This window comes from Rhamphochromis longiceps, linkage group LG18, assembly GCF_057381845.1.
Source record: "Rhamphochromis longiceps isolate RC_006_pf linkage group LG18, R_longiceps_female_GT1.1, whole genome shotgun sequence".
NCBI lineage: Eukaryota > Metazoa > Chordata > Actinopteri > Cichliformes > Cichlidae > Rhamphochromis > Rhamphochromis longiceps.
In genome coordinates, this window is record NC_140574.1 from 29,606,621 (window position 1) to 29,633,064 (window position 26,444).

At 43.4% G+C, this 26,444-nt stretch overlaps 1 protein-coding gene across 3 annotated transcripts in view; it reads left to right on the forward strand.

Annotated features, from left to right (window-relative positions):
- cdh24b (cadherin 24, type 2b) overlaps nt 1-24,800 on the forward strand; it is a 169,935-nt gene extending 145,135 nt beyond the window's left edge. For all 3 annotated transcript variants that reach the window (XM_085388332.1, XM_085388334.1, XM_085388333.1), the window contains 6 exons: nt 226-347; nt 2,861-2,978; nt 13,288-13,608; nt 15,899-16,106; nt 17,156-17,645; nt 18,719-24,800. In XM_085388332.1, coding sequence (XP_085244458.1) covers nt 226-347; nt 2,861-2,978; nt 13,288-13,608; nt 15,899-16,106; nt 17,156-17,645; nt 18,719-19,747 — 2,288 coding nt within the window. In that variant the 3' untranslated portion in view covers nt 19,748-24,800. The remainder of the gene's footprint in view (nt 1-225; nt 348-2,860; nt 2,979-13,287; nt 13,609-15,898; nt 16,107-17,155; nt 17,646-18,718) is intronic.
- Nucleotides 24,801-26,444: the final 1,644 nt, after the last annotated feature.

Sequence of the window (26,444 nt, forward strand, 5' to 3'; positions counted from 1 at the left end):
ATGTAATGTGAAGTTTTTGGACAAAGTCTTGAAATACTTGATTATGCCTATGAGGACGACTGCATGGGATTAATGGACCGATGACTTGCACCACTGTATTTGTATTGTACTCAATAGTGTCTTTTGCCGTTTTAACATTGTCTTCATATTATTTAGTTTATACAGCTGTGTGTGCGCGTGTTTTTGGAGGCTACGTTCTAATATGCTTTTCTCTGGCTCTTTCAGACAATCCCAGCCAAGTCTCCAGAGTTCTAGTTGCAATAGAGACCTTAGATCTGAATGACAATGCACCTGAGCTGGACAGGCAGTACAACACAGCCATGTGTGACTCCTCCTCCATCGGACAGGTCAGTATGTGTTTAAACTACTTGAGGTCTTTATTTCCATTCCAGTGTATATAAAATGTTCATTTTAAAGACATGGAAAGACACTAAAACACATGTTAAGGAAACAAGCCCGGGTTATTACTGGAACTACATTCTGGCACTACACATTTCTCAGTTTAGGTACTTGGACTGCCAGCAGTGCTAAAGACTGTAATTTTTCAAGAAGATGTGAAAAGACTTTAAGTGATGACTACACAGCAGCAGCAGCAGCTGTGTTGTCTTTGTGTCTACATGTGTGGCACTCGTGGTTTTTCGAGGTGTCAGAGCCCAACACACAATCACTGCAGTTGCATGGGTAAAAGCTTACAAATAGAGTGGCAGGGGTATAACGCAATCAGAATGTAAAAGCCAGAGTAGACATCTGGACTGACTGAAAAAGAAGCTGTTCTGTCAGACATGCAAAATGCATGACTGAAAACGCTTTTTAGACACACTGCTAATACTATAGTCTCACATGTTTCAGTCAAATTTGACATATCGTTGGTTTGAATAAAGTCACATAACTGATCACATGGTTACAGTCACTAACCAGTGGCCATTGGTTTGTGGCCAAACTGCTAGCGTTATTAACCTTAAGAAGCTAACATTTTCAGCATATTCATTGTTTTCACCTTTTTATTTTATATTAAGATAAGATAAGATAAGATAAGATAAGATAAGATAAGATAAGATAAGACTGACTTTTTTATGTATACATATGAGCAGAAGCTTCAAAACCAGTTTTATCTGAAGCCTGAGAAGCTGTGGCTGGATGAACTTTAATCATCCAAAAATCAAACAATATTGATAATCAATGTAATAATTAATAATAATTAATAAAATAATAAATAATGCTTACTTTACATACATATTTTAGAAGTTACAATTTTTAGGTTTGCATTCAAAGCCCCAAATTTCATACCATAAACACAAAACCTGGTTAGTTAGCTTCCCATTAAATAACTATCTTGACAATGTGTCACTTAGCTCGATTGCTACACTATTTCAGTAAATGTTAACGTTACCTTGCGCTCTTCTTTATATTGGCTGAAGCCTTCCTTGAGCCATACAGCCCACTACACGCCACATTTTGCACTAATTATACACATATTCATAATAAATTAGTGTTACTATGTCATATGCAAAACATATGCAAACTTTGTATTTAATGTTCATGTACAGTCATATAATTACAACACAAACAGTCAACGAGTATTCAGCTTGGAGCATATAGAGTGTGGCAGAACAAAGCTGTGTCCCTTCAGATATGGCCACATGTAGCTACAGCATACTCATTCACCATGGAGCCAGGTGAATCCTCCATGGCCTGTTATCAGAACGCAGCAGTTATTTGCATTGTAATTAAACTCGAGCCTCCTCTCAGGCTGCCTCCCTCCTTCCTGCTTTATTTGTGTTCTTGTCTGTTTCTCTGCATCATGTTTTTCTCACTCGATCCTATCTCAATTATAGAAATCATCCCTTTGCTCTTCAGCCTCCCCTTGGAAACCCTGCTTAGCTCTCCTTTCTTTGCCTCCATATTCCGTTTTCCATGCTGGCTCTGTCACTATCATTTTGGTGTCGTGGCCCATCTGTTGTGTGTGGGTTTTTTTTTTTTTTTTGTTTCCACTGGTGCTTTCATTGCTCTGCTCATGCCTTTGTTGTGTCACCACGAAATCTGTGATTCTATGGCAACGACGTTGATTTGTTTTTGCCTGTGATGTTCATGTTTGTGCATGCTGCAATTTGAGTGAGCGGCACGCAGTTCATTAAAGAAAGGCTATGATGTCTTCCCAGTGTGTTTGGGATAGTATATGCACATCTCTGTATGACACGCCATTAGGCAAAGCCTGTTTGAATATTCACCCACAGCATCGGATAACATAATGCAACTGTTCTTAGCAAATCTTCTCAAGGCCTACAGACATCGACTAACTCAAAGAGCACGCTGCACCCTTCATCCCCGCATTGAGTCTCGTATCGAGCACTCGAAAGCGTTCCTGAAAGAGCGCCCTGCATAATGACGAACAGAGAGTTTCATTAAAAAGAAATTACCCATCAGCTCAGTCTGCGGGAGATTTCTTTAAGATTAATTTAGTTAAGATTGCCAATGAGGACTTGCGTACATGCCTTTACAACACCGAAAGCTGCACGGCACTGTATTTACAAAAAAGGGGATTCGCACACACACACACACACACACACACACACACACACACACACACACACACACGGTTATATTTTTGGTGTGAGTATCAAACACAGTTCACTTATGTCACTATGCTAATTGTTTGACTTGTTTTCATTCTGCCAGTGTCGGCTAATGTTTTTTTGTTTATGTAGCTAAAAGCTCTCTCTGTGTAAGTGTTTTTTCTTCCTCCTTTTCTGTTCTCTCTCTATGCTTTTCCTCAAAACACACAAACACACACGCACTCACACACATTCATTCACGCCCTCCCCTCACCCGGTCTCCCTTGCTCTCTATCTCTGTGTTTCAGGTGGTGCAGGTGTTGCGGGCGATTGATAGAGATGAGGGTGGGAATGACAGCACCGTGTATTTCAGCATCCCTCCAGAGTCCAGCGCTGCCCTCAACTTCAGCGTCAGGGACAGCGGTGGTAGGCACTCAATCTTTCCTTCTCTGTGTAGTTCTCTTAATTCTTGTTTGTCTGCTCCTCCCTTGGCAGATAGACTGTTTCTCCCCCCACTTTTCTAAGGCCCTTAATCCCACATATATTTTTTTTTCTGCCTTTCTCTTCCCATCTTCATCTTTCCTTCTATTCTCTCTTTCCCGTTCCTCTCAAAACCACTCCCTCTCTGAGTCGCCTTCCCTTTTTCTGTCCCTCCCTCTGTCTCCTACCATCCATCTCCCATGTCTGGTGGCCCCATTGTTTTGCTTTGTTATCCTCCCCTCTTTTGTATCGTCCCTCTTGTTGTATCCTCTACATCCATCTTCTTCCCCACGACCATGTAAACTTAGTATTTCCACTGAGAAGCTTTTGAAGAAATCAAAGCTGCTTCGTTTAATTAGCGTCAACTGAATCTAATTTAGCTACTTGTTTGTTTTCTGTGCATTTTTCCCCCTGAACACTTCGTGTCCTCGCTCTTTGTTTTGCACAATTACACACGTATAGTCCTTTAATATCATGCAAACATAAATTTGATATGACTGTAACGTGAGGGTTCACTAGATGGTTGGGAATCTCTCTGAATAATTAGGAACAGCAAGACGGAGACGGATAACTTTTTAGCAGCCTCTTTACTTTTAGCACCCTGCAACAACAACCCACACTTCCTGTGTGCCGCCCTCATGAATACTTCACTGGCCTCTCAGAAGCCAGGAAATCTTATACTCAGATCAAAACAGGGAAAACAACCAGGTAGATATAACACATACTTATTACTGGTTTGAACATGCATGTCTAAACATTCAAACATGTAAACATGTAAATATCAAAACACGTAACCACCAAATAGCTACATAACTAGCTTTATAACCTTTGTAAACACCTCTTTGTATATCAAAATAGATTTAAATTTACTTCTACACTTTACATTTTCCTCCCCCCCTCACATAAGAAACGTCCCCGTTTCCCTACAGAAAAGGAAGAGAAAAAAACCCCCCAACATGCTGCAAGCAAAGGGGACAACAATAACACAACAGCAAAACCAAAAACAAGTTCAGTTCAAAACATAGTCCTTGAGGTATCTGGGAGGCACAACTTGACGTCTCCCACATCACCGTGAAACACCAGATACTCGATGAGGAGTTGAAGGGACAATGTCTGATTGGTGTATCACCACATGGCCAGAGGGAGAAGTCGTTACAGTCTCAGACCGAGGAGAAGGGGACAAAGGAGAGTGGGAATGGGGTCGTGACTGGTTTAGAGGTGGTGGCTGACAAACCTGAGGGTCTGATGAGGTTGCAGGGCTGCGGCCCTGAACATTCCAGCTCCCTTCAGCTGCAGATTTTGAAGCTGTGAAGGGCAACGCACCTGATAATGCAGTCAACTGTGGAATCTGGGGCTGTACAGGTATGTCACCAGCAGGTGAGTTGGTTCCACCTTTAGGAACAGGTGCTTTGTACGGCCTGAGACGATTGTAGTGAACAATTTGAGTCTTGTCTGATTGGTCCAGGAGGTAGCGAATCCTGTACGTGACACCAGGGTTTTCTCCATCTGTTCCAAGGCACTCCAATATCTCAAAGGGGCCCTTCCAATGTGGAGCAAGTTTCTGCTTTGCTGTAGTGGGGTCATTTAACCACACCAAGTCACCCGGAACATAAGGAGTGTGTTTGATGCCCCTATCGTACAATTGTTTCTGCTGGTTGTGGGCACAATCTCTGTTCCATGCAGCAGTGCTGAAGGCAGACTGAAGTCTCTGAGTCAACTGGGTGACGTAGTCAGCAGGAGAAACAGAAGTAGATGATGCTGACATGTTGGTAGGCAACAGCATATTAGCAGGCATCCGTGCCTCATGTCCATGTGTGAGAAAAAATGGCGTAAACCCCGTGGTAGAGTGAGGACTGGTGTTGTAAGCCAAAGCAACTTGATTGAGGCAGTCATCCCATTCGCCAGGCTGCTGAAGGAGTAACTTAGCTAACTGGTCAATAAGTGTTCGATTGAACCTCTCGACCATCCCGTCGCATTGAGGGTGATATGGGCTGGTCCGTGTCTTCTGGATGCCTAGCAGCTGACACAGATGTTTCACCAGGTCAGATTCAAACTGACGTCCTTGGTCCGTGTGTAGCATTTCAGGGACGCCGTGCTGACAGATGAAGTTGTCAAACAGGCATTTTGCAACTGTTGTGGCACGTTGGTCTGCGATAGCATAGAGATTGACATATTTCGAGAAATAGTCTTGAACAACGAGCACGTACCTGTTGCCACGACTCGTAATGGGGAGTTCAAGTATGTCAGCTGCCACCTTTTGAAATGGCTCTGCAGCAACAATTGTTTTCATTGGAGCTCTGTGATGAGGTGTGGGATTCCGTCTGGCATCACATGGAGTGCATTGTGTGCACCATATTCTGATGTCACGTGACATGAATGGCCAGTAATATAGCTGCTGAGCACGTTTCAGGACCTTATCTGCTGATAGGTGACCGGACACTGGGTTGCCATGCAGCAGCTGTAGGACAGTGTCTTTTAAAGATTCAGGAACAACCAACTGATGCAACACTGACTTTTGGGACGGGTTGAAAGCTTTACGACAGAGTAAGCCATTGTGAAAGGTAAGTCTAGAGTACTCATGCCATAGCACTTTTTCCTGAGGTGGGCATTTTTTCATACGCCAGTAGGGTGGTTTCTGACCCTTAGCTTTCCAGCCAATGACTTCTGACAGTACAGGATCTTTTTGTTGTTCACTTTTGAGATCATCTTCAGGCAGCTCAAGCACAAATGTGGATGAAACAGATAGCGCTGCACACTGCAGTCGTGGATCAGGAAGGTCATTGCATGGAATGTGTTTTTGGTCAGTACTGCAGGGACTATGGTTGGGCGGGCCTGCAGGACCCACGCACCTCTCTTCAGGTTTCAAGGTAGCAGAAGCAGTGCAGACTGTGTCCTGCTCTACGGTTTCACCAGTGACAGGGCGACGTGACAGTGCGTCCGCATTGAGGTGGCGGTGGCCATCTTTATGAATCACAGTCCACTCAAAAGGATCAAGTTCAAGAGCCCAGCGAGCACGGCGACCAGTTCTATCACTGTCAATGGGTATTTTCCGAAGACCCAGGAGGGGCTTGTGATCCGTGACAATAACAAATGGCTGCTTGTAGAGGTAGTGCCGAAAATGTCTAACTGCCCAAACAATGGCCCAGAGTTCTCGATCATAAGTCGACCACTTTCTTTCTGCCTTTGTAAGCGCATGGCTAGCATAGGCAATGACTTTCTCTTGCTGTCCCTGTTTTTGAGCCAGTACACTGCCAATAGCTGTGCTAGAAGCATCAGTATACAGAGAAAATGGCAATGTGAAGTCAGGGAATGAAACCACTGGAGGGTTTGAGAGGGCATGTTTCAGATACATGAATGCATCCTGGCACTGAGAAGTCCATTGAAAAGTTGCATGCTTCTCAGTGAGAGCATGTAGGGGGACACTGTGGTGCGCAAAGTTTTGAATAAACTTGCGATAATATGAACAAAGTCCAAGGAATGACCTTACTTCTGTCGCTGTTTGTGGAATAGGCCAGGCTTGCACACTGTTCACATTTCTGGGGTCAGGCTGGATGCCATGTTTTGATACAATGTGGCCCAGAAATTGTACCTGATCTTTGGCAAAACAGCATTTTGAGGGGTTTAGCTTCAAGCCACTTGCCTGGAATCTGCCGAAAATTTCTTCCAGATGCTGGAGATGTTCTGCGAAAGAGCGGCTGTAAATGAGGACATCATCCAAATACACTAAGCAGGTTTTCCAGGGAAGGCCACGAAGTACCATCTCCATTAACCGCTGACATGTGGCTGGAGCGTTTGTGAGTCCCATGGGCATAACAGTGAAGTGGTAAAGTCCACTGCCGGTTGTGAAAGCAGTTTTCTCACGATCCTTCTCTTCCAGTTCAACCTGCCAATAGCCATGTTGAAGGTCCATTGTGGAGAACCAGGCAGAACCTGACAGCGCATCCAGTGCATCATCAACCCTTGGAAGAGGATGAGAGTCTTTGATTGTCACTGCATTGAGTTTCCTATAGTCGAGACAGAAACGCCACGTACCATTTTTCTTTCGCACCAGAACAACTGGGGCGGCCCATGGGCTGTAGCTTTCTTCAATGACACCTGCCTTTAAAAGGTTGTCAACTTGAGTCTGTATTTCAGCTCTCTGTTCAGGTGTCACTCTATAGGCTCTTTGTTTAATCGGTGTAGCATCACCTGTGTGAATATGATGCTTAATTATGCCTGTGTGACCTCTGTCCTCTGAGTGCTTACTGAAGATTCCTGAATACTTCTGGAGAAGTGATTTCAGGGACTGAACCTGGGAGTGTGACAAGTTTGTTTCATCTATTTCTACCGGCAGAGTCGAATCATACACAGGTGAAGTAGCACAACATGTCTGCTCCAGTGGAATGATATCAACAGATGAGCCTGAATGAAACTCACCAAGATGCTGTCCAGGGTACAGTTCGATTTCATCACTGGAGGGATTAAGCATTCGAACCACTGTAGTACCATTCTGAACTTCACTGAGAGTGTGAGCCACAACAATGTCACATGTTGGATTAGGGATCAAGACACCATAGTAGTCTGTTGGAACAGGAGAAGCCGGTGTGGCTGCTGACACACAGGCTGTGATCAGAGTTTCGCTCATAGCTGGAATTTTGGTTGGCGCTAACACGGAAACATTACAGCAGGCAGCCACCTCATGTCCTTTGGGCAACAGGGGAATTTTCATGTCCCACAGTTGCAGCACTTTGTTTTTGAGGTCGAGAAGAGCATGGTGCCTCTGCAGAAAATCCCAACCTAGAATGACTGGCTGGTAAGCACCTCTGAGGACTTCAAAGTCCTGCTGCCATACCTGAGTCCCAAGCCTAATACCAACGGTTAACTTGCCTAAGATTTCCAGACGTTCTCCATTGACCGAACGAGCTGGCACAGAGGATGCTACCATAGGCCGTTTTTTCAAAGCTGGATGAGCGTTTCGAAAATCTTCACTCACAAGGGAGACAAAGGAACCAGAGTCAATTAGAGCACACACTTCAATGCCCTCGACAATAGCCAAGACGTTAGAGGAGACTGATCCATCAGATTCTGAGGGGAACTGGGGGATGTGGTTTTGGGGCCCTGATACTGTAGCTGATGTTTGCCCCTCAACAGCAGCTAATGAAAGTTTCCCTGTGGGCCGGAGGTGAAATGTGCAGGCCTTTCCGGGGACTGGAAACGAACACCGGTCCTACTGTAGGACGCAGCATCTCTAACTCTACGTGGAGCAGGACTGGGACTGCGTCGGTATCTGTTATTGTCAGGGTAATTGTACCTGGAATACTGGGGGGGCTGTTGGGAAGGGTATGTGCGTTGATCGTGTTTCTCACATTTGTCCCACTCATTGAACCTCTGGGGAACAGGGGAAGAAGGACGTTCACGGTGAGACTCTGGATCACGATGATAACGCCTCTCAGGCGAGCAATAGTCTCTGGAATGTTGTCTGGCATGATAAGGCGACGGGGACGCACTGCGGGTGCTGTACTGAACATTGGAAGAGGAGGATCTATCACGACTGGAGTCCAAACGTTGGGCAAGGTAACTCTGTTTCTCCCGTAACTGCTGTACTTCATGTTTCAGGCTGGTTACAGTAAGCGTGAGCTCCTCAACCGCTTGAAGAAGTTTAGCATCAGTAGGCTGAGGACGTATCATAGCAACCTGTTCTGAAGACGGAATATGAGAGGATCCTGCAGCTGTAAGTTGCAATGCTGCCCGTGCTCTCTCACAACGGCTGGCAATGCGCAGGGCTCCGTCGAGATCCTCTGCACCCATCTCATGAATCTTAGATTGCAAGGTGGGGTCCAACCCAGCAACAAAACGGCGAAATTTTTCACCTTCCAAGGCATTGTAGTCATAGTTAGGGAAAGCTTCAAGCACAAGACGGGTAATATCCGCGCTGTACACATCTAAACTTTCACCTGGTTTCCGGGGGCGAGCATTCACATGTGTCTGGAAGAATGGCAGAGAATATTTTGGACCGAAAACCTCTTTCAGCTTATCCTTCACTAGATCATAGTCTTTCTGGGCTGATGAAGGCAAACTGTCCCAGTACAAAAATGCAGCATCTGCTAGACGAGTAGGCAGAACAGAGGACATCACAGTTGGCAAATCTACCTCAGGTGGAGTCATAGCTTGCACTGCCACTTCAAAGCGACGAGACCAACTAGTAAAAGATTCAGTCCCATCTCCTTTAAAAACAGGTGGAAGATCTATTGTCAGGGCACTGGAAACGGTATGGTGGGCGGGAGCAGCAACAGTCCGCATTGCATCCACTGACCTCGAATGTGGCACAGGAGAAGAGCGCAGCTCATGCATAGATTCACTCTCGTCAGCCGACATGTTCCCAACAAATATCCAGCTCAAAAAAAAAAAAAAATCACAAAAACAGAGAGAAAAGCTGCAACAATCCTTCCTATCTCCAAAAATTATTACTATTATTATTTTCAGTTCATCAGCTGTTCACAGAGAGGGATAAATCCCAGCGGGGAAAAAAAACGATCTTATCCGCAGCTTGGGAGTAAAACTCACCAAATACACAGATCCATCAAGAAAATAAATCCCACCGCTGCCACCAGATGTAACGTGAGGGTTCACTAGATGGTTTGGAATCTCTCTGAATAATTAGGAACAGCAAGACGGAGACGGATAACTTTTTAGCAGCCTCTTTACTTTTAGCACCTTGCAACAACAACCCACACTTCCTGTGTGCCGCCCTCATGAATACTTCACTGGCCTCTCAGAAGCCAGGAAATCTTATACTCAGATCAAAACAGGGAAAACAACCAGGTAGATATAACACATACTTATTACTGGTTTGAACATGCATGTCTAAACATTCAAACATGTAAACATGTAAATATCAAAACACGTAACCACCAAATAGCTACATAACTAGCTTTATAACCTTTGTAAACACCTCTTTGTATATCAAAATAGATTTAAATTTACTTCTACACTTTACATGACTATTTTAATTCAGGGATGCAATGTGCTGCCGGTTCTGTGTAACTGTTCACATCAAGCTGTGTATGTGTGGGGATATTTTTGCATCCTTGAGCAAATATGTAGTCTCCTAAAATTGGATCCACAAGAATTTTTTTGTCTTAGCTCACATTTACATTTCTCTACACAAAAACAAGTTAATTGGCTCACAAATACATTTTTTTGCAATTATGTGTCACCTGTGGAGTTTTCGTGTAAACACATACTTTGAGTCAGTGCAAAAACACAGTGTTTGCTTCCTTGAAGCCTTAACGGCGTGCTGAATAAAAGATAAAACATTTGCAAAAGTGACATTTTTCAATATTTTGAAGAGTGCAGGCCTGATTACATCAGCTGGCATTCTTTTTTCTTTTCACGTCTTTGCTTCTGCATTGCTACATTTTTTTCCTTTGACACAATAACTGTTGTGGAACAGCATGAAGCTCTTCAGTTGGTATGTGCTGCACGGTTGCAGTTGAGGACAGTAATGCAAATCAAAACATTGCACCACTAGCGGATAAAAACTCCACAGAATACTTTCATGTGTGCTTATGCATTCTGCACACAGCTCATCTCTCTCCACTTGAAAGTTTGATTTGTGCGTCATATTAGCTAAAGATGTCAGTAGCATATTGAAGTGTATAATATAGTATTCCATGTGCACGCCTTGGACATATGAACATGTGTACTAGTTGTAGGTATACCTGTTCAAGTGCTCATTAACACACATGTATTCTGATCAGCCTCATGCTGATCAGAATACATGATCAGCATGATCATGTATTCTGATGATCATGCAACATTCAGTGTTGACATGAAATTCAAACCGAGTGTCAAAATGGGGAAAAAAGGTGATTTAAGTAACTTTGAATGCGGCAGAGAACTCTGATGTACTGAAATAATGCAACAAAATCTGAATCCCCCCACCTGAAAAAGAGAAAATAGTGAGGGTTGCTTTGTTGAGGCCTTAGAAGAAAGGCCAGACTCCTTCAAGATGATTGGAAAGCAACAGTAACTCCCAAGCACTGTTAAAACCAAGGTATGCAGAAGAGCGTCTCTGAATGCACAACACGGTCAGCCTTGAAGCAGATGGGCTACCACACCAACCCAGGTGCCTCTCCTGTCAGCTAAGAACAAGAAACTGAGACTACAGCTTTCACAGACTCTACAAAATTGGGCAATAAAAGATTAAAAAGAAAACTTTGCTTAGTGTGATGAGTCTCAAGTTCTGCTGCAAAATCCAGGTAGTCGGGTAAAAATTTGGCGTAAACAACATGAAAGTCACCAAATCTAAATCAAAAAGAGCACTTCTGGGATGCGATGGAACAGGAGATTCACATCGTGGGTGCAGCTGACAAATGTGCAGCAGCTGTTTGCTGCTGTCATTTTAATATGGAACAAAATCTCGGTGGAAATGCTTCCAGCACCTCGTTGAATCTATGCCATGAAGAATAAAGGCAGTTCTGGAGGGAAAGGTAGCATGATGTAACTAATCGAGTGGTCTGTGAGTGTAGCTTGGCAACAAATTTCTCAGCCTTGACTTCATCAGTAAACACAATATGGCAAATACGGGGAATTTGAAAACATCCAATTGAAAATCCAGCAAACACAGGATAACATTTACTCTCATTTTACGTCATAGTACTTTGTTTTGTTCTCCATTAATTCTGACCAAAAAAACTGCATTTTAGCTGCAAAATGCTTTGATTGTCTACTAAGTTAGCTGTATTAGCTAAAATATGCTAAATATAGAACTTAAGACAGGGGTGGGGGAACTTCAGCTTCCTAACACCACCTCCAGTCAGTGTATTTAGATTCCTTAGATGCGTCCTAACACGCATCTAAGAGTCCTGCAGGTCTTAGATGCGTCCTTGATCCAACACAGCTGATTTATCAGCTGTGTTGGATCAAGGACGCATCTAGCAACACAGCTGATAAATCAGCTGTGTTGCTAAATTACCTCCTCAACATGTCTTGAAGTTCTCCAGAGGCCTGGTATGGGTGATATCTAAAACCTGCAGGACACCGGCCCTTGAGGCCTGGAGTTCCCCACCCCTGCCAGATGAAGATATGTGCTTACATTCGTCAGCAGCTGAAGATAAAATTACTCTTTGACTAATTTTACTACCAAACTGGTGACCAAACTCCCAACTCTTCCTAAACCAGACAAAACCAAGTTAACTCGCCAGATCATGGATGAGTATTATAAACTCAGTGACATGTGAAATCAAAGACCTCTTTGATGTGTCATCCAACAGTAGAACAGAGAGACAATAAGAGCATCCTCAGCTCCCGTGTGGACAGCTTGTCTGACAAAATGCTACATTACTTTCTTTGTTTAAAAAGACAATGATTTGATCTATCTTTTGGATCGCTGAAGATCTTTTTGATAATCGCGTTTGTCATGTTTTCATTCCCAGTGCCATTCATGCTAATGAAAACCTGCTTTCGTGTCAGCGGCTATATTTTTGTGGCCTTGTGTGTGTAATTCTAAAAACGTCTCCCACACAGATCCTCCGCAGTTCTTTTTCTCAAAAGTGAGAGTCAGATCAATACAGGCCGTTACCTCTTTTGTTATTGCTGCTCTCTGTCCTTTTAAATTGCTGTATGTGAGCCTCTCATCACTGATGTCCATTATAATATCTTTAAAAAAAAAAAAGGGCTTGTGATGTATTCCTTTCATACAAGTGTGTTCTAAAAGTCAGTGCTTTGGATGTACAGGCTTTCTTCTGTACATACTTTGTTGTGTCATTAACCAGGACAAGTGTGGGAGTCTTTGAAAAGGATCATACAGATGGATCTAATGGCACCACATTATTCAAACAATAATTTTAAACATGAAAGTATATTAGAATTTATGTTTAAGTTTTACAGCCTATCTGGAGTCATAAATCATGAAGCGTCTGGCTGCGGCAGCGAAAAATATACTGTCTGTCCAATTTGTAACACTCTAGTAGATTCATCCTGTAAAATTAGTATCACTGTTATTCTGCTGTGGAACGCTGTAGCTCAAATTAGAAGGGAAGTGAACGAAAATAGTAAAAATAAAAGAGAGGCTAAATATTTTTTCCTGCTCAATTCCTTTGTGGTACAAACCCGTCACCAGCTGACTGCAGTCGCACATTTGCAAACATGAGGACATTCATTTCTGGGCATAATTTCCAAATTGGAACGTCCTGCCTCCATTCTGCAAACAACACTGTAGCATGCGGTTAACAGTGGACTCAAAGTTTCTTCCTATCTGTCAACTCTCCTTCAGGCCCCACAGCCAGCTTGGTGTTGCTGTCCCAGATCCAGCCACTGTCCCGTTCCTCATCCTCCACCTTGACCCTCTACGTGCCGCTCGTCCTGAGGGATGGGACGTCTGGCCTCACCAGCACTGGGACGGTCACTGTGTCCGTCTGTCCCTGCCTGAAAGGAGGGGCACGAGCTGGGGAGAAAGACAAGGACAAACAGACCGAGGGCGAATGGGACTGGGAGAAAGAAGCGGTGTGTCTTCCTCAGCAGTCCACACTGCCCTCCCCTGGGCTCAGTACAGCTGCCTTGCTGGCTATCCTGGCTTGTGTTGCTACATTACTGGGTAAATACTTAATAGCTCATAAAGCTTGAGAGAGATTAAATCTGGGCTTGGCTTAAGATAATGCCAAAAGCAAAAGTAAAATGGTGAAAGGCCCTTGTTTATATAACTTACATGATGGCTTTTATAACAGCACTTAGTGTTATGTACATTATGATATAATATGAAGTTATATCATAAATATTTACTCCCTAGAAATGCATTTAATGCCATTCTACAAATAGAAAGTTGAGTAAATAGCGTTTAGGGCTTGTGTACCTTCAACTACATCCCTGGATGCTTAATCTGCATATGAAAATAATGAAAGCAGCAGCGTAAATATTTCTCTTAGTCACAGCTGCTCGATACAGGTTTGCTTTTCCTCGCAATTTTGGTCCAGTTATTTCCCTTGGCAAGGTCAGCTCTAATCACAGCTAAAATAACAATTTTGAGTGATTATCTGGGCCCTTCGGTTTTTGATAGCAGCATAATAAAATGTCACAGCCACCTTTGCAGAAACTCAAATGCTCAATTGGATAATGCCTAGTTGCTGAGGAGACTGGCTGATAGCCAGCATCATTGTCATTTCTATTGAGTCTGTTGAAATCACTCGTGCCTTGTTGATAAAGGCATTATCATTCTGGAAGGGGCCAGTTCAATCAAGTGGGAGACGCGACATGGCGTGAAGGTGATCGTGCTCAGTGGATTTAGTGGAGTTAAGAATTTAGTTCGCTAAGTGATAATGGCATGATCGTGGGCGGGAGTATAATTCTGCTTTTTCTATTTCTAAACACTATAATAACAGGGCCTTCCACAGAATGCCAAACGTCCTTAAAGAACCTCTGTCATCACCTCCATCAGTTATTAAAAAGGAGCGGGGTTTACACGAGGTAGCCATTGAGCCATTTGGCAACTTTGCCCTGTGGATAGAGGCTGTCTTTAACAGATAAATATACACACACCACGCTATAAAGGTTATTCCTCAAACCGTTATAAAAGGTTAGAGTTTTCCCACTCCATTTAGGGATCATTGAATTAGTTCCATAGAAATCAAATAATGTGGCCTCCAACTATATTAAGGCTGTAGATTTACTTACCGCGGCAGCTTAACCTCCTGCGATACAGCCGTATGGAAACACAAGCACATTAGTGTTTGTTAAATCAAATCATACACTGCAAATATAAATAAGCACCCGAGCAGATTCAGCACGGTTTGGATTTCTATAAATACCAAAGCAGTTTGTCCAAATGATAGGGAGAGCTGTCTAAGAGCGAGTGAGTGGAATATATTAAGAAAAAAATATGGGCAATGTCAGTCGATCAACTAACTAGCCTTCTCGTAACCTGTGAGGGTCCAAATTCAGAGAGTTGATCAACTTGTCCACTCAGAAATTCTACATTGGAGTGGAAAAAAAAATTGCATCCTTGAAATGTACAAATGAACTGGAAAGCCAATAATGAGAGAAATTATTGGTAAAGGTGTCACCTTCCACAGGTGTACCAGCAGCAACTTTAACCGGATGCTCAATTCTTCTTGTCTCTGATTTCTGACTGAGGTCTTATTTGGATCGGGTGCCTTCCTGAATATTTATGCACTTTTTTTTAAATTTACTTTTCAGCTTGGTTCTCATTTTCTCCCTATTTGCATCCAGAAAGTTCAGCACATGCAAGAATAGGATTTCCCCCACTTAATAAGCATACTAAAGCTATTATCATAGGTGTCCAATATCTGTTTTTCTACCAACTCGATCCTAGTGCAGGAACCTAATCTAGACCTGCGTCTGTGCCTTTCCCCTGGAAAATTGAAATGAAAAAAAAAAAAAAAAGCCACTGTTCCCAGAGTTTGATGTCAGTGGGTATGGGAAGGCTGATTCTACTGCCCAATGCTAATGTTGTGTTTGCAAACCTGTTAAAAGTCACAAAGGCATCATTTGGTTCGTTGCCACAGTCCAGGGTGAAATTTAGCTCTCGATATTGGGAATATGCAATAAGAGTCATGGAGTCATGGGACAATAAAGCATCCATTTGGCTGGCTGGAGCTCAAAGTCAATTACCTAGTGGAGGCATACAGTCTGCTGATATGATATACCAGCCCTCTAACCCAAGGACTCTCTGTATTCGTTTTGTCTCTGTGTGTTTCACCTCTTTGTCTGCTTGAGTTTTTCTCCCTTGCTCACACACACACATCTCTTCCTCCTTTCCTTTATTTCCCCTGTGACTTCTGCCCCCTCCCCTTCTCCCTTGTTCATCACTCTTTTTCCAATTTCTCTCCTATGCCTCAATATCCGTTATTCCCGTTGCCACCCCTCGGCAGCGGTGAGTGCCCTGTCATTGTCGCTGCGGCGTCAGAAGCGCGACTCGCTGTCACCGCTGGAGGAGGACGACGTACGCGAGAACATCATAACGTATGACGACGAGGGCGGAGGCGAGGCCGACACAGCTGCCTTCGACATTGCCGCCCTGCAGAGTGCCCCGCACAGCTCGCGCTCACGCGGCTATCGCACGCTGGACAGCAGGAACGTGTAAGCAGGCGGAGGGGTGTGTGGGAGGGTTTGTTTGCATGTGGTGATGCATATATATATAAATGGGTCTGTTTTTAATTTAATCAAACCATCACAGCGGACCTTTCATTACATGCTGAAAAGAAAATATTATTTACGCCTTCAGAGTGAAACCATTCGTCGCAGTCCAGCTCTTAACTGATCCACTTAAGTAACTGTTTAAGCCACAACTCCCAGGTCATAATCAGCCACCAATCAAAACACTCAAACAGAAGGCTATCAAGCCTGGCAGTCCTAGGAGGCCACTTTGTTGTGCTCATTTTGCTAAAACTCATTTATGTTCTGCTACATCAGAGAGTTGTTTGCACCCACTTTGATGTTCCTGTGAAACATTGTTATTGGCTTTGGACTAATAATTAGCTCCCGGATTCATGCAAGCCATATGGAGAGGCCATAAACAAGTACAAAGGCTGCTTTTAGTTGATCGAAAATTGCTTCTCACAGTTTTTGGAGGTGGGGACAGCAACATGAAAAACTGTCTAAATCTAATGCAATCCAGTGCAATATTCCTGCAATATTAACTACCTCTGTGAGACTTTTAATTTCTAATTTCTGTTGGCGCCATGTAACAAAGGAGCGCATAGTTGAGTCGAGCGCTGCTGTAGCTTGTTCTTCTTGGAGTGAACTGTAAGATTTGGAGCGTTCATTATGAAAGAAACGTTGTATTAAAACAGAGGTTATTTTGGCTGTAGCTGCACTGGATCACTTTTTTTTTTTCTTTTGAAATTCCATCCATGGAATCACAAGTTTTCAGTCCAAACAAAATCACACAGTACACCCTTCATATTTCTCACCTGGTTATTTTTTCCCACCCCAAGGTGGACAAATGTCTCAGCAGAATATCTTGCAGTGTGAATATAGAGTGCAACACAAAACCACAAGTCGTGGTTTAAAAGAAAAAACTGTTTAAAAAATGACCAAAGATATTTCCTGAGCAGCAAGCAGTATTCAAAAACAGGCATAACATGTTCAGATTTAGCCCAATCATATGCCCTTTTTTTGTCTTGCAGTCGTTACTCACATCGTGCTCAAGACAAATCTCGCACTTATAGCTGGGCTCAGAATCCAGGTGTGGATCACAACTACTCAGGACCAGCAGGACCCCTTTACGGTCGTCTCTGCTACAGCAGTCACACGTTACCCATTCTCCGTCGCGCCCCAGGAGGAACGTTCGAGCCAGGCTTGGCGGAGCTGGCGTACCGCTTTCCTGGAGGCCAGCCAGACCATTCCCTGGTTATCCAGAACCAAGGGGCCGTGGTCGGGCCGATGGAGTCTGGGGCGGTGTACATAGCTCCAACGGATCTCAGCACAGGAAGTCGAACGGGGAGTCGGACGGAAAGCCGCGACGGGACCGCACCCCAGAGCGGGGTGAGCACGTCCGATGGAGGGACACCGAGAACCAGCGACAGCCACGACAGAGGAGGAGGAACAGGAACCGCAAGCAACTGTACAGAAGGGAGCAGTGAGGACAAAGTTAACCTCAGTCAAAATGTGGACTGGGTAAGGATGACAGTGAGCTTCACACTAAACGCATGCTAAACACACATGAGCTTAAATAAATGTGCAAGAGAAACGGAGAGACGATGAAGGACACTAGGGTCTCAAACATAATGCCACTATTTAGCAGTGATGCCCAGAGAACCCAAGATTCCTGTTTGGTAGAATTTTGATGTCCTTACATCTACATCATTCAAACGCACACTTGCATATTTGTGTTGAATGCAGCACAGGAACTCATTCTGCAACACAGCTTAAAACATAGATTGATGGGGGAATAAATATTTCAATAAGATGTAAAAAGCGGTAGCCGTTGCCGTGAATCGTTAATTATAACTGAATAAATTAGTCAATTAGCAGTAGATGGCCACATTGAAGACATCATTAAAGCTGAATCAATGACTTAATTATTCAATTAAATACGCAAACGAAAACGTGAGAAAGTCATTAAGCAAATATAAAATCATTATAAGGTTTTGAAATCAAACTAATATACTGAACTACTGCAGTGATTAAAGCACTGCCACACTTTTAGTCTCTGCACAGTCACAGAAATGTCCTGGACGTTGTTGGGGGATGATGACAATAAAGACATTATCAGCACATCATATCCTGCTTTATTCTTACTTTTTGTTCTTATGCTTTCATTTATTAGGGCCATGGCACGGCTCCTTGGCCCTAGCTTTATTTAATTTTCAAATATTTTATCTCTCTATCTCTTCCCTTTCCATCTCCCTATCACAGTGCACTGTTAGCTCATTCTAGTGATCAATTAATGTCTATGTCTTCTTCCAACTCTGCTTTCCCTCCGCTCTCCTCTGCTCACTGTCTGTCTGTCTGTCTCTCCTTCACGTGAATCACTTTTTATCATCATCATCATCTCCTGTTTTTTTCCTTCACGTGGGCAATATGTCATCACTTTTCCTTATCTTTCTACGTTTAATATACCTGTTATTAAATTTCCCCTTCCTCCTTGGGCAAATTGTCTCATCCCATTTTATGTTACTGTAACCAAACCTAACACCCAACCCCAGCCCCGAACTGAAACCACTCGTGCTCGCCTACATTCCCTCCAGGTGCAGTCGGAGACATTGCCCAGGGAGCACAACCTTGTCATGACCCGATCCGGCTCCCTGATTGGTCAGGGTCACGGCGTAGGAGGCTGGGTGTGTGACTCGGCTACCCTCCCCATGGCAGGACGCAGGGCCTCTCGTACCGGCATGTCCCCCAAACGCACATGTGGCAGTCTGGCTGAATCTGACTCTGGTGGAGGAGGAGGAGGAGGAGGAGGAGGGGGGAGTGGAGGAGGAGGTGGAGGTGGAAATGGAAATGGGACCACCTCCACTGATGGACAACAACAACCACCTGCCAGTGGACGCAACTATGCCACTGTCCTGCAGGGGGAAGTATCTGGGCAGAGGGACTACGCTGGCACTCTGGGGAGAGGAGGACTGGAGATGGGAAGCAACTTTGTGGTGGCAAGGCCAGACAGAGAAAGTGGAGGAGTATCACTGACCGGGACTCCATCTGTCTACCCAGAAGCACCTGGCTTTATTGGGGACTGGCGCGATCGAGTAGGTATGGGAGGGTATGTTTTGGGCAGGAGGGATATGACCCCTCAGCTTTTGCCCTTCCCCGGGCAGCCTCGGGCAACATATGGCAGTGTGATGGGCTTTGGGGCCAACTGGGTTCCAGGAATGGAGGCAGCCAGAGGGGGACCAGGGCACGGGGGTCCCTCCTTGGCACTGCGAGTGGGTGAGTTCCTACGTCTGCGCCTTGCCCAGGTCACCTTTGATCCCTCACAGCCGCCATACGACTCTGTGCAGGTGTATGGGCTGGAGGGAACAGGGTCCAGGGCTGGATCCCTCAGCTCACTGGAGAGCGAAGGGGAGAAGGATTCAGAGAAGGAGGATTGGGGGGCAGGGCTGGAAGAGTGGGGTCCCCAATTCCAGAAATTAGCCCAGCTCTTCAAAGACAGGGAGAAAGAGAGGGAAGATAAGGAAAAGGTTGACGAGGGTGCCAAAAAAGAGAAAGAAATGAATGAGGAGCCTGAGAAGAAAGTGAAAAAAGATGGAGTGCGGGCTGGAGAAGAGGGGAAAGATTGAGGAAGGATATAAATGAAACAAATAGGGGCAAAAGGGGGTAAGAGAGAGGGGAGGAAAAGAAGGATGATGAAAAGGCAACTTGAGTTCGAATAATGTGAAGAGAAGTTAAAGGGGAGAAAGATGAAGAGGCAAAGTAATAAAAAGAGACAGAGAAAAATGAGCCTAGGGAGGATGGAGAATGCGAGGGCAGGGGAGGGAGTGATTGATGTAATTTATAGCAATAAGTGTTGAAACGCTGATATGGTTGAGCACAGATACTGAGACAATGCAGAGCCTGCTTCTGCTCGGGGCAGCAACAATTTGTTAAACGCTTTGGACAGAGAAAAACAACTCAAACATCCAAGACTCGATTAAATTCAGCTCTCACGTATGGAATGAGAAACAGCAGGAGGCGAGAAGGAAGACGTCTGGTGCGCCGATCTGATCCCAGTGTCTGCGTGTTTGTGTGCGAGAAAAGTCAGTGAAAAGTGCGTGAGAACACGTGCGCAACCGAGCGCGTGCCGTACGCGTGCATATTTAACAGAGATGGAGCAAAAGAGAGTGGCAGGGGGAAATCGAAATACCCAGAGACAATTTTTGAGATGAGACTGATGACTAATGCTGCGTAATGCCGCAACATTAGCTTTCAGGACGACGAGGCAGGGAAAAACACTTAACAACGAAGTTTAGAAAGTAGGATAAGACACAGGGGAGGGGGAGAAAGTGATGTTTGACTATAAAGGGAATGGGCGGCAAGGATGTATAGAGAGAGAAATGGTCTTGGAAGTGAGATGATTGTACAGAAACTGTTGCTTTTTATTCCATCTGCAGTGGCAGAAAAAGTGAATTATTCAGCTTGCTACTCCATTCCAAATGAAAATGATGAATCATTTAAATCCTGCAAAAGATTCTTCCTCCTCTCAGCCCACGAGGAAAAACAGACATTGTGAAAAATTTAAATGGTTTAGGGATATGATCCCCCCCCCCCCTCCCCCGAACCCTCTCAGTTCTTCGCCCCCCCCTCCCATCCCCCCCAGCTATTTTGTAGTTGAGTGTTGGTATGTTTACAAAGATTCACACACAAACACGCGGCGACACAAAAGAACTGATTAACACCACAAGGCTTTGATTGTACTACAGTAAATTACATAATCCATGAGTATTCTGAGGACTCTGTTATTGATGGCATAAATGTGTCTTTTTTATGAAAGAAGTCTGCTTTTTTCTAATTTGCCCACCCCACTTCCCCAGTCTCACATGCATGATTTTACAACAACAACAATAAAAAAAACCCCACAAAATCAGTTTCCACTCCAAACGCTTGTACGGCCCAATGGAACATTTCCACAGATCTCTAATGAAATTGTAGTGAAACACAACCACAGAGACAGGCTTTTTCGTTTTCATTTTATTTCTTGTTAAAAGGTCAGGATGCAAATGTGCTGGAGATTTCAGCTGGAATGCACTTTTATACTGTGTGATGTTCAATAATAGATAACGAATCATGTCGAAAATTACAGTTCTTTTATAAGATGTCAGCTAAACGAAGATATCATGTTTGACTGTATGTAAAAAAAAAACATTTGTAAATACCACTAAGTATTACTGCTAAAAGAGAGTATATAAAATTTAAAATGTGTAAAAAAAAATAAAATAAAAAATGTCTAGAACAGAACTTAGATGTTGAAAATGGAGCACTGTTGGGATTACCTGTATGTACTGTAGATTAGAAATGGATTAACTGCGCTGGACTGCCTCCTGGACTCAAAACAACACCATGTATTCAACATCTGTGTTTGGGTTTGCTGTGTGCTAGCTCTTTGTCTGAGATGGACAAGCCAAGGATTCAATTATACATGTGGCCTCTGGCAGAAGTTTGTTGTGCAAAATATTAGTTACAGGAAGCCTGTGAGCTAACCTGTTCCAGTGAAGATCCATTTGATGAAAATCCAGTGAAGTGAGGAGAAATCCCCCTAATGGGTATACAAAACAAAATTTAAAAAAGTCAGTGTTCCCTAAAATCTGAATTAATAGCCTGCAAAAGTGGAATAATCTAGAATTTATAATAAATTTTACACTGCCTGAGAGATGTGGAGGTTTTATAGATAGTTGCTTCTCTTGAAAAATATGACAAACACTACATTAAGGAAAAGTGTCTTGTGTGCATTTCAGGCAATGCAATTCAAATGCCAAATTACTGATGCATTATGGTCTACATAAGCAAATTTTCTTGCGTGAAAGAACAACTTAGCTCTATAATGTATTTATTGCTACGGTGGCCCTGAGAGGTCAGATGTGCTGCAACTTAAGGAAACACCAGCAAGTAGAAAAACTCTACAAAAATTCACAAATGACAAGAAAAGTAAAAAAAAAACAAAAAAAAAACCCCAGAAAAAAACAAGTGTTTTTGGGGCGACAGCAACGTAACGAAACAGCTGCTGATGAAGTAAGACACGTTTAAAAGAAGCAGAAGATTCACATAATACCGTAGATTCAGGTTTGCTAGTAGCCGTTTACTGTTAGCTTGTCACGTTAGCTGTTCTGTCATGACATTGTCTCCCCAAAAACACTGACATTGTCTTTTGTGAGTTACGTCTTTTTATTTTGGAGGTTTTTTTAATTTCTTAACCTTTCATAATGTTTTTTAAATTTCTGTTTTATTCACTTCCATTCTGTTTTGTGTGCTTTTGTGTCATTTTTCTATCTGCTTGTGTTTCCTCAAGTTGCAGTGCGTTTGGGCTTTCAGGGCCACCATAGACTAAGCCTAAAAGTTACTTTAGTCCAGAGAGGAATATAGCCACAACTTGAATGTATGGACGTCTTTGGCGCACCATCACAGAAGTGTCATTGTTTCATTCTTTGTAAAGTCACACCAGGCTGCCAGCTTCGCTAGTGTCCGCCAGTTTGGTCCACCATAATCTTGTTGTCAAGGTCTTCTGCAGCATTTTGTTAACCGGTCGAGAAGCCGGTGACATGAAACAAAATCCATATGTGTCTCTCTACCCTTTACCCGAGCCACAGACTTTTCCATACAGTGCCACTGTGCAGACTGGACAGTGTGGGGACCAATATACTGCACAATGACCAGAGAAGACAGGGAGGGGGGTGCAGAACCTCAGGGAGAGCTGATTTGGGATTCATTTGGATGATGAACTGTACCTCCAAAAACTTTCACCTGCTATTTTAGCAAAACATATTTGGACTTTTAGACACTCAGAGGACTGAGTTGTGTTTTTTACAACATGTCTTCATTTCTGCTATATCATCAGTAATATCTGTTCTTCAGGTAGTAAGTTAGTTTCAAAGACCTAGGAGGTGGAAAGTTTTTGCTAAAAACACTGAACCTTGCCAGTTTCTTCAGTCATTCACGTCATTTATATTAATTAAGAGTTAATGCATCTGAGAAGCTCTCAAGAGGGCCTCTTGACAAACATGTTGCATCAAAATAACACAGAGAGGCTTCTCTAGTAATTTGAACTCAAACGTAAAGAAGGCTCACTGTTCTGTTTGTATTTTGAAAGATCAATGTGGGTGAAAGAACTTCACTTTGTTTATCGTATCCTAGCGAGCCGTGTGAACGAAGCACTAATGTTCTTCTGACTCATTTTTGGAGGTGACTAAGCAGCTTCAAGTGCATTACAGTCCTCTGTAAGGTGCAGTAGGATGGATCTGATTTGCATTTAGCCAATGAATACAAAAACACACATTCCGTTTATACCCAAAACACCGACTTTAAGTAATTTGATTACATGTATTCCTTCCAGTGTAATTTGATTACATAAGGAGGAGGGAGTATAATGTAAAATGTTAAATTTAATCAAGTCTAGTCAGATGAAATCTGCCTGATTGGCATATATTCAGTTTATACTAAGCATATCTTCCTTAATAATTAATTATCTGAATAAGGAAATACATATTCGATTTTATATATTTCAGTTGCATTTTACTCAAAATGATTGCTTCTTTTATGAGGTCGAATCTTTTTGGGTGTAGAAGTGGAAATGAGAACTGATTCAATCAAAAGCACGCATTCCTTTCCGATTTGCCTTCAACTAATCTTCCTAACCTGCTGGTTTTGACTTCGTTGCATGTTAGGTGAGCACAGTGAGCTGAAATAATGGTCAAAATTACAGTTACAATTTACAACAGCCATTTCTAAAACAAACAAAACCAGAGATATCCTTTATTTATCATTCGGGCGGAATAAAAAGTCTCGAATGATTATTTCTCCGGTGCACCTAAAATGACTTGAACCAGTTTAGGAATGAGAATTACTAAATTATATGCGCTGTGTTCTCCCTAGCATTTATCTCTAATGTGCAAACTTTCTGAGCCGCTTTTCCCCAGAACACATGTATTAACAGTCGCCATATTTTCAGAGCAGTATCGTTTTAGGCAGACATTTTATAAGCAATTAGCATGCTATACCAATAAGTGACCCTGTGCACCGTTCTAATTATATGGTCTATTCCTCTGTCTTGATTGGCTCCAGGTGTCTCATCTCTGCTGATTCAAAGCTTTGCTTTGGCTGATTGGTCAAAATCAAAGTGATGATTCTCCTGATTTGTCTTATTTCAGAGTTCTGGAGTGCTGTGCCGACTAAACCACTTGACAGAGCTGATTATCCCACCTCCTGAGCCCGGCAAATTGGTTCAATCAAAAGCGTGATTAGTTGAATCAGTTGTTTTAAATAGAATAAAAGCCTGAAGTCTCCACAGCACTGCGTGGCTCTTTTTTTCACTCTTTTAGCCAGCTTAGGTGCACCAACAGAGGAAAGCGGTCCATTTATCACATCTTCCCCTGAATGAGCCTCGATACTTAGGACAGTGAAGCTCCACTTAAAGGACGGGCACAGATACCTTAGTATCTAGTTAATGTATGTAGCTCAAAGATGCAGAGTAAAGGTCATGACCTCTGGCCTCTGACTCTAAACAGATCGACCCTCACTGGTTCTGCACCCACCTTCCCCCCGTGACTTCATTGCTCCTGCACGATGTTGATACAATTCCACAATTGCGTGCTGAACAAAGTGTATTTATTTCTGTTGTACTTTTTCTTTTTGTAAATTTGAATAAAAAAGGAACTATTTCAAACAGATGAGTCAGACCTGCTCTGTGCTCCTTTCTGCACTTTCCAGAATTTCAGGATAATCAGACTTCTGTTGATGGGTGTGCTTTCTGTTTGTGTGTGTGTGTGGTGTTTGTATATGTGTGTGTGTGTGTGTGTGTGCGTAAAAGTGTGTCTAAGGGAGAACGAGACAGAAGGAGAGAGCTATTGAGAGACGAGCTGTGCAGTGCATACAAATGTGTGCACACCTTGTGAGCATGTGTCTTGTTGTGAGTAGGTGGGTGTGCCTTGTCAAATTGGCCCCTTGAAATTTCCAAACCACAGACAATGTGTGTGCGTGTGTGTTTTTTTTTTCTGGGGATACGTGTGCGTCTGACTGCAGGATGAAGGAACACCTTGTCTGGTTTGATCCACCCCGATGGGGGGATGTGAGGTCAGTAATAGAGGACAGACGGAGAGTTCTGCAGAGTAATCACACTATCAGACAGAGGGGGAGAGTTCTCTGTTTGTTGGTGAAAGGAAAGAGAGAGAAAAAAGCGCATTTTGAACTCAGGAGCTGTAGCAAATAGAGCAGACCTGACAGCTGCGACCAAATAATGCGGGCCCCTTAGCCAACCTTTGCAGCTCTTCTGAATTCTGCGTTTGTCCTGCTGAATGATGGATCGGGGAGATGTGCGCCATTGCCGTGTGACTGAATTGCTGGTTAAAAAGATTTATTACAATAATCAAATATGAAGGAGGGGATTATTTCTACATGATGGTTTAGAGAATGATCGTGTTAGCCGGGTCCTCGCTTGATTACAATGATAATACCCGCCTCAAGTCAGGAAAGGGAGAGAAGCAGAGGGAGAGAGAAGGGATGGAGCGAACCATATTAACGGTTAATATGCAAGTCTGTTGCATTACATAAAATTGCATTTTTGATTGGGTTAGAGATTATTCCGCTGCCTGCTAAAGAAAAAGTCCTTGCCTTCCTTCCCATAATTATGAGACTCACAAGGCTGACTCACTCCCTGCGGAAGCAGCACCCTGTATCTAAAGAGGATGTGAAATCAGTTGGAGGCAAAACAGAGCTTTGACTCGCTTTAACCCCCCTCCACAAAACTGATAAAACACATCAACATGTAACTAACACAGCACCCTTATCGATTTACAAGTCCTATATAAATATATATCAGTCTCCCTCCAGCATCAACACCGCAATGCAGTATGCTAGGTGAGATGCACTGTCATTGCACTGTCAATAATTACAGCATGCATAATTGATCGTGGCATAATAGCAGAGCTGGAGATAAAATGGACCCTGTTAAAGGCATACACCTGGGAACCACTAAGCACTGTATGTGCTGGAGTGGTGCAAACTCAAAGTGCTGCATGATTGCGTCACAAAACTCACAAGTTAGTGTGTGCTGGTGTGTGTAGTCAAGTACATTGAGATTCCTCATTCTGTTTGAACCTTACTGACACTCACAATCCCTCTGGCTATTCAGCACAGTGTGCACGCTTGTGTGTGTATGTGTGCACGCGCTTCTGCACTTGTGCATCTTTGCATTTCAAGTGTGCTTTAAAAGGCAGCATCCAGAGTGCAAGAGACTGCAGAGTCTTTCGACAAGGCAGTGCAACTTTTTGGACTCGACAACACATTACCCTG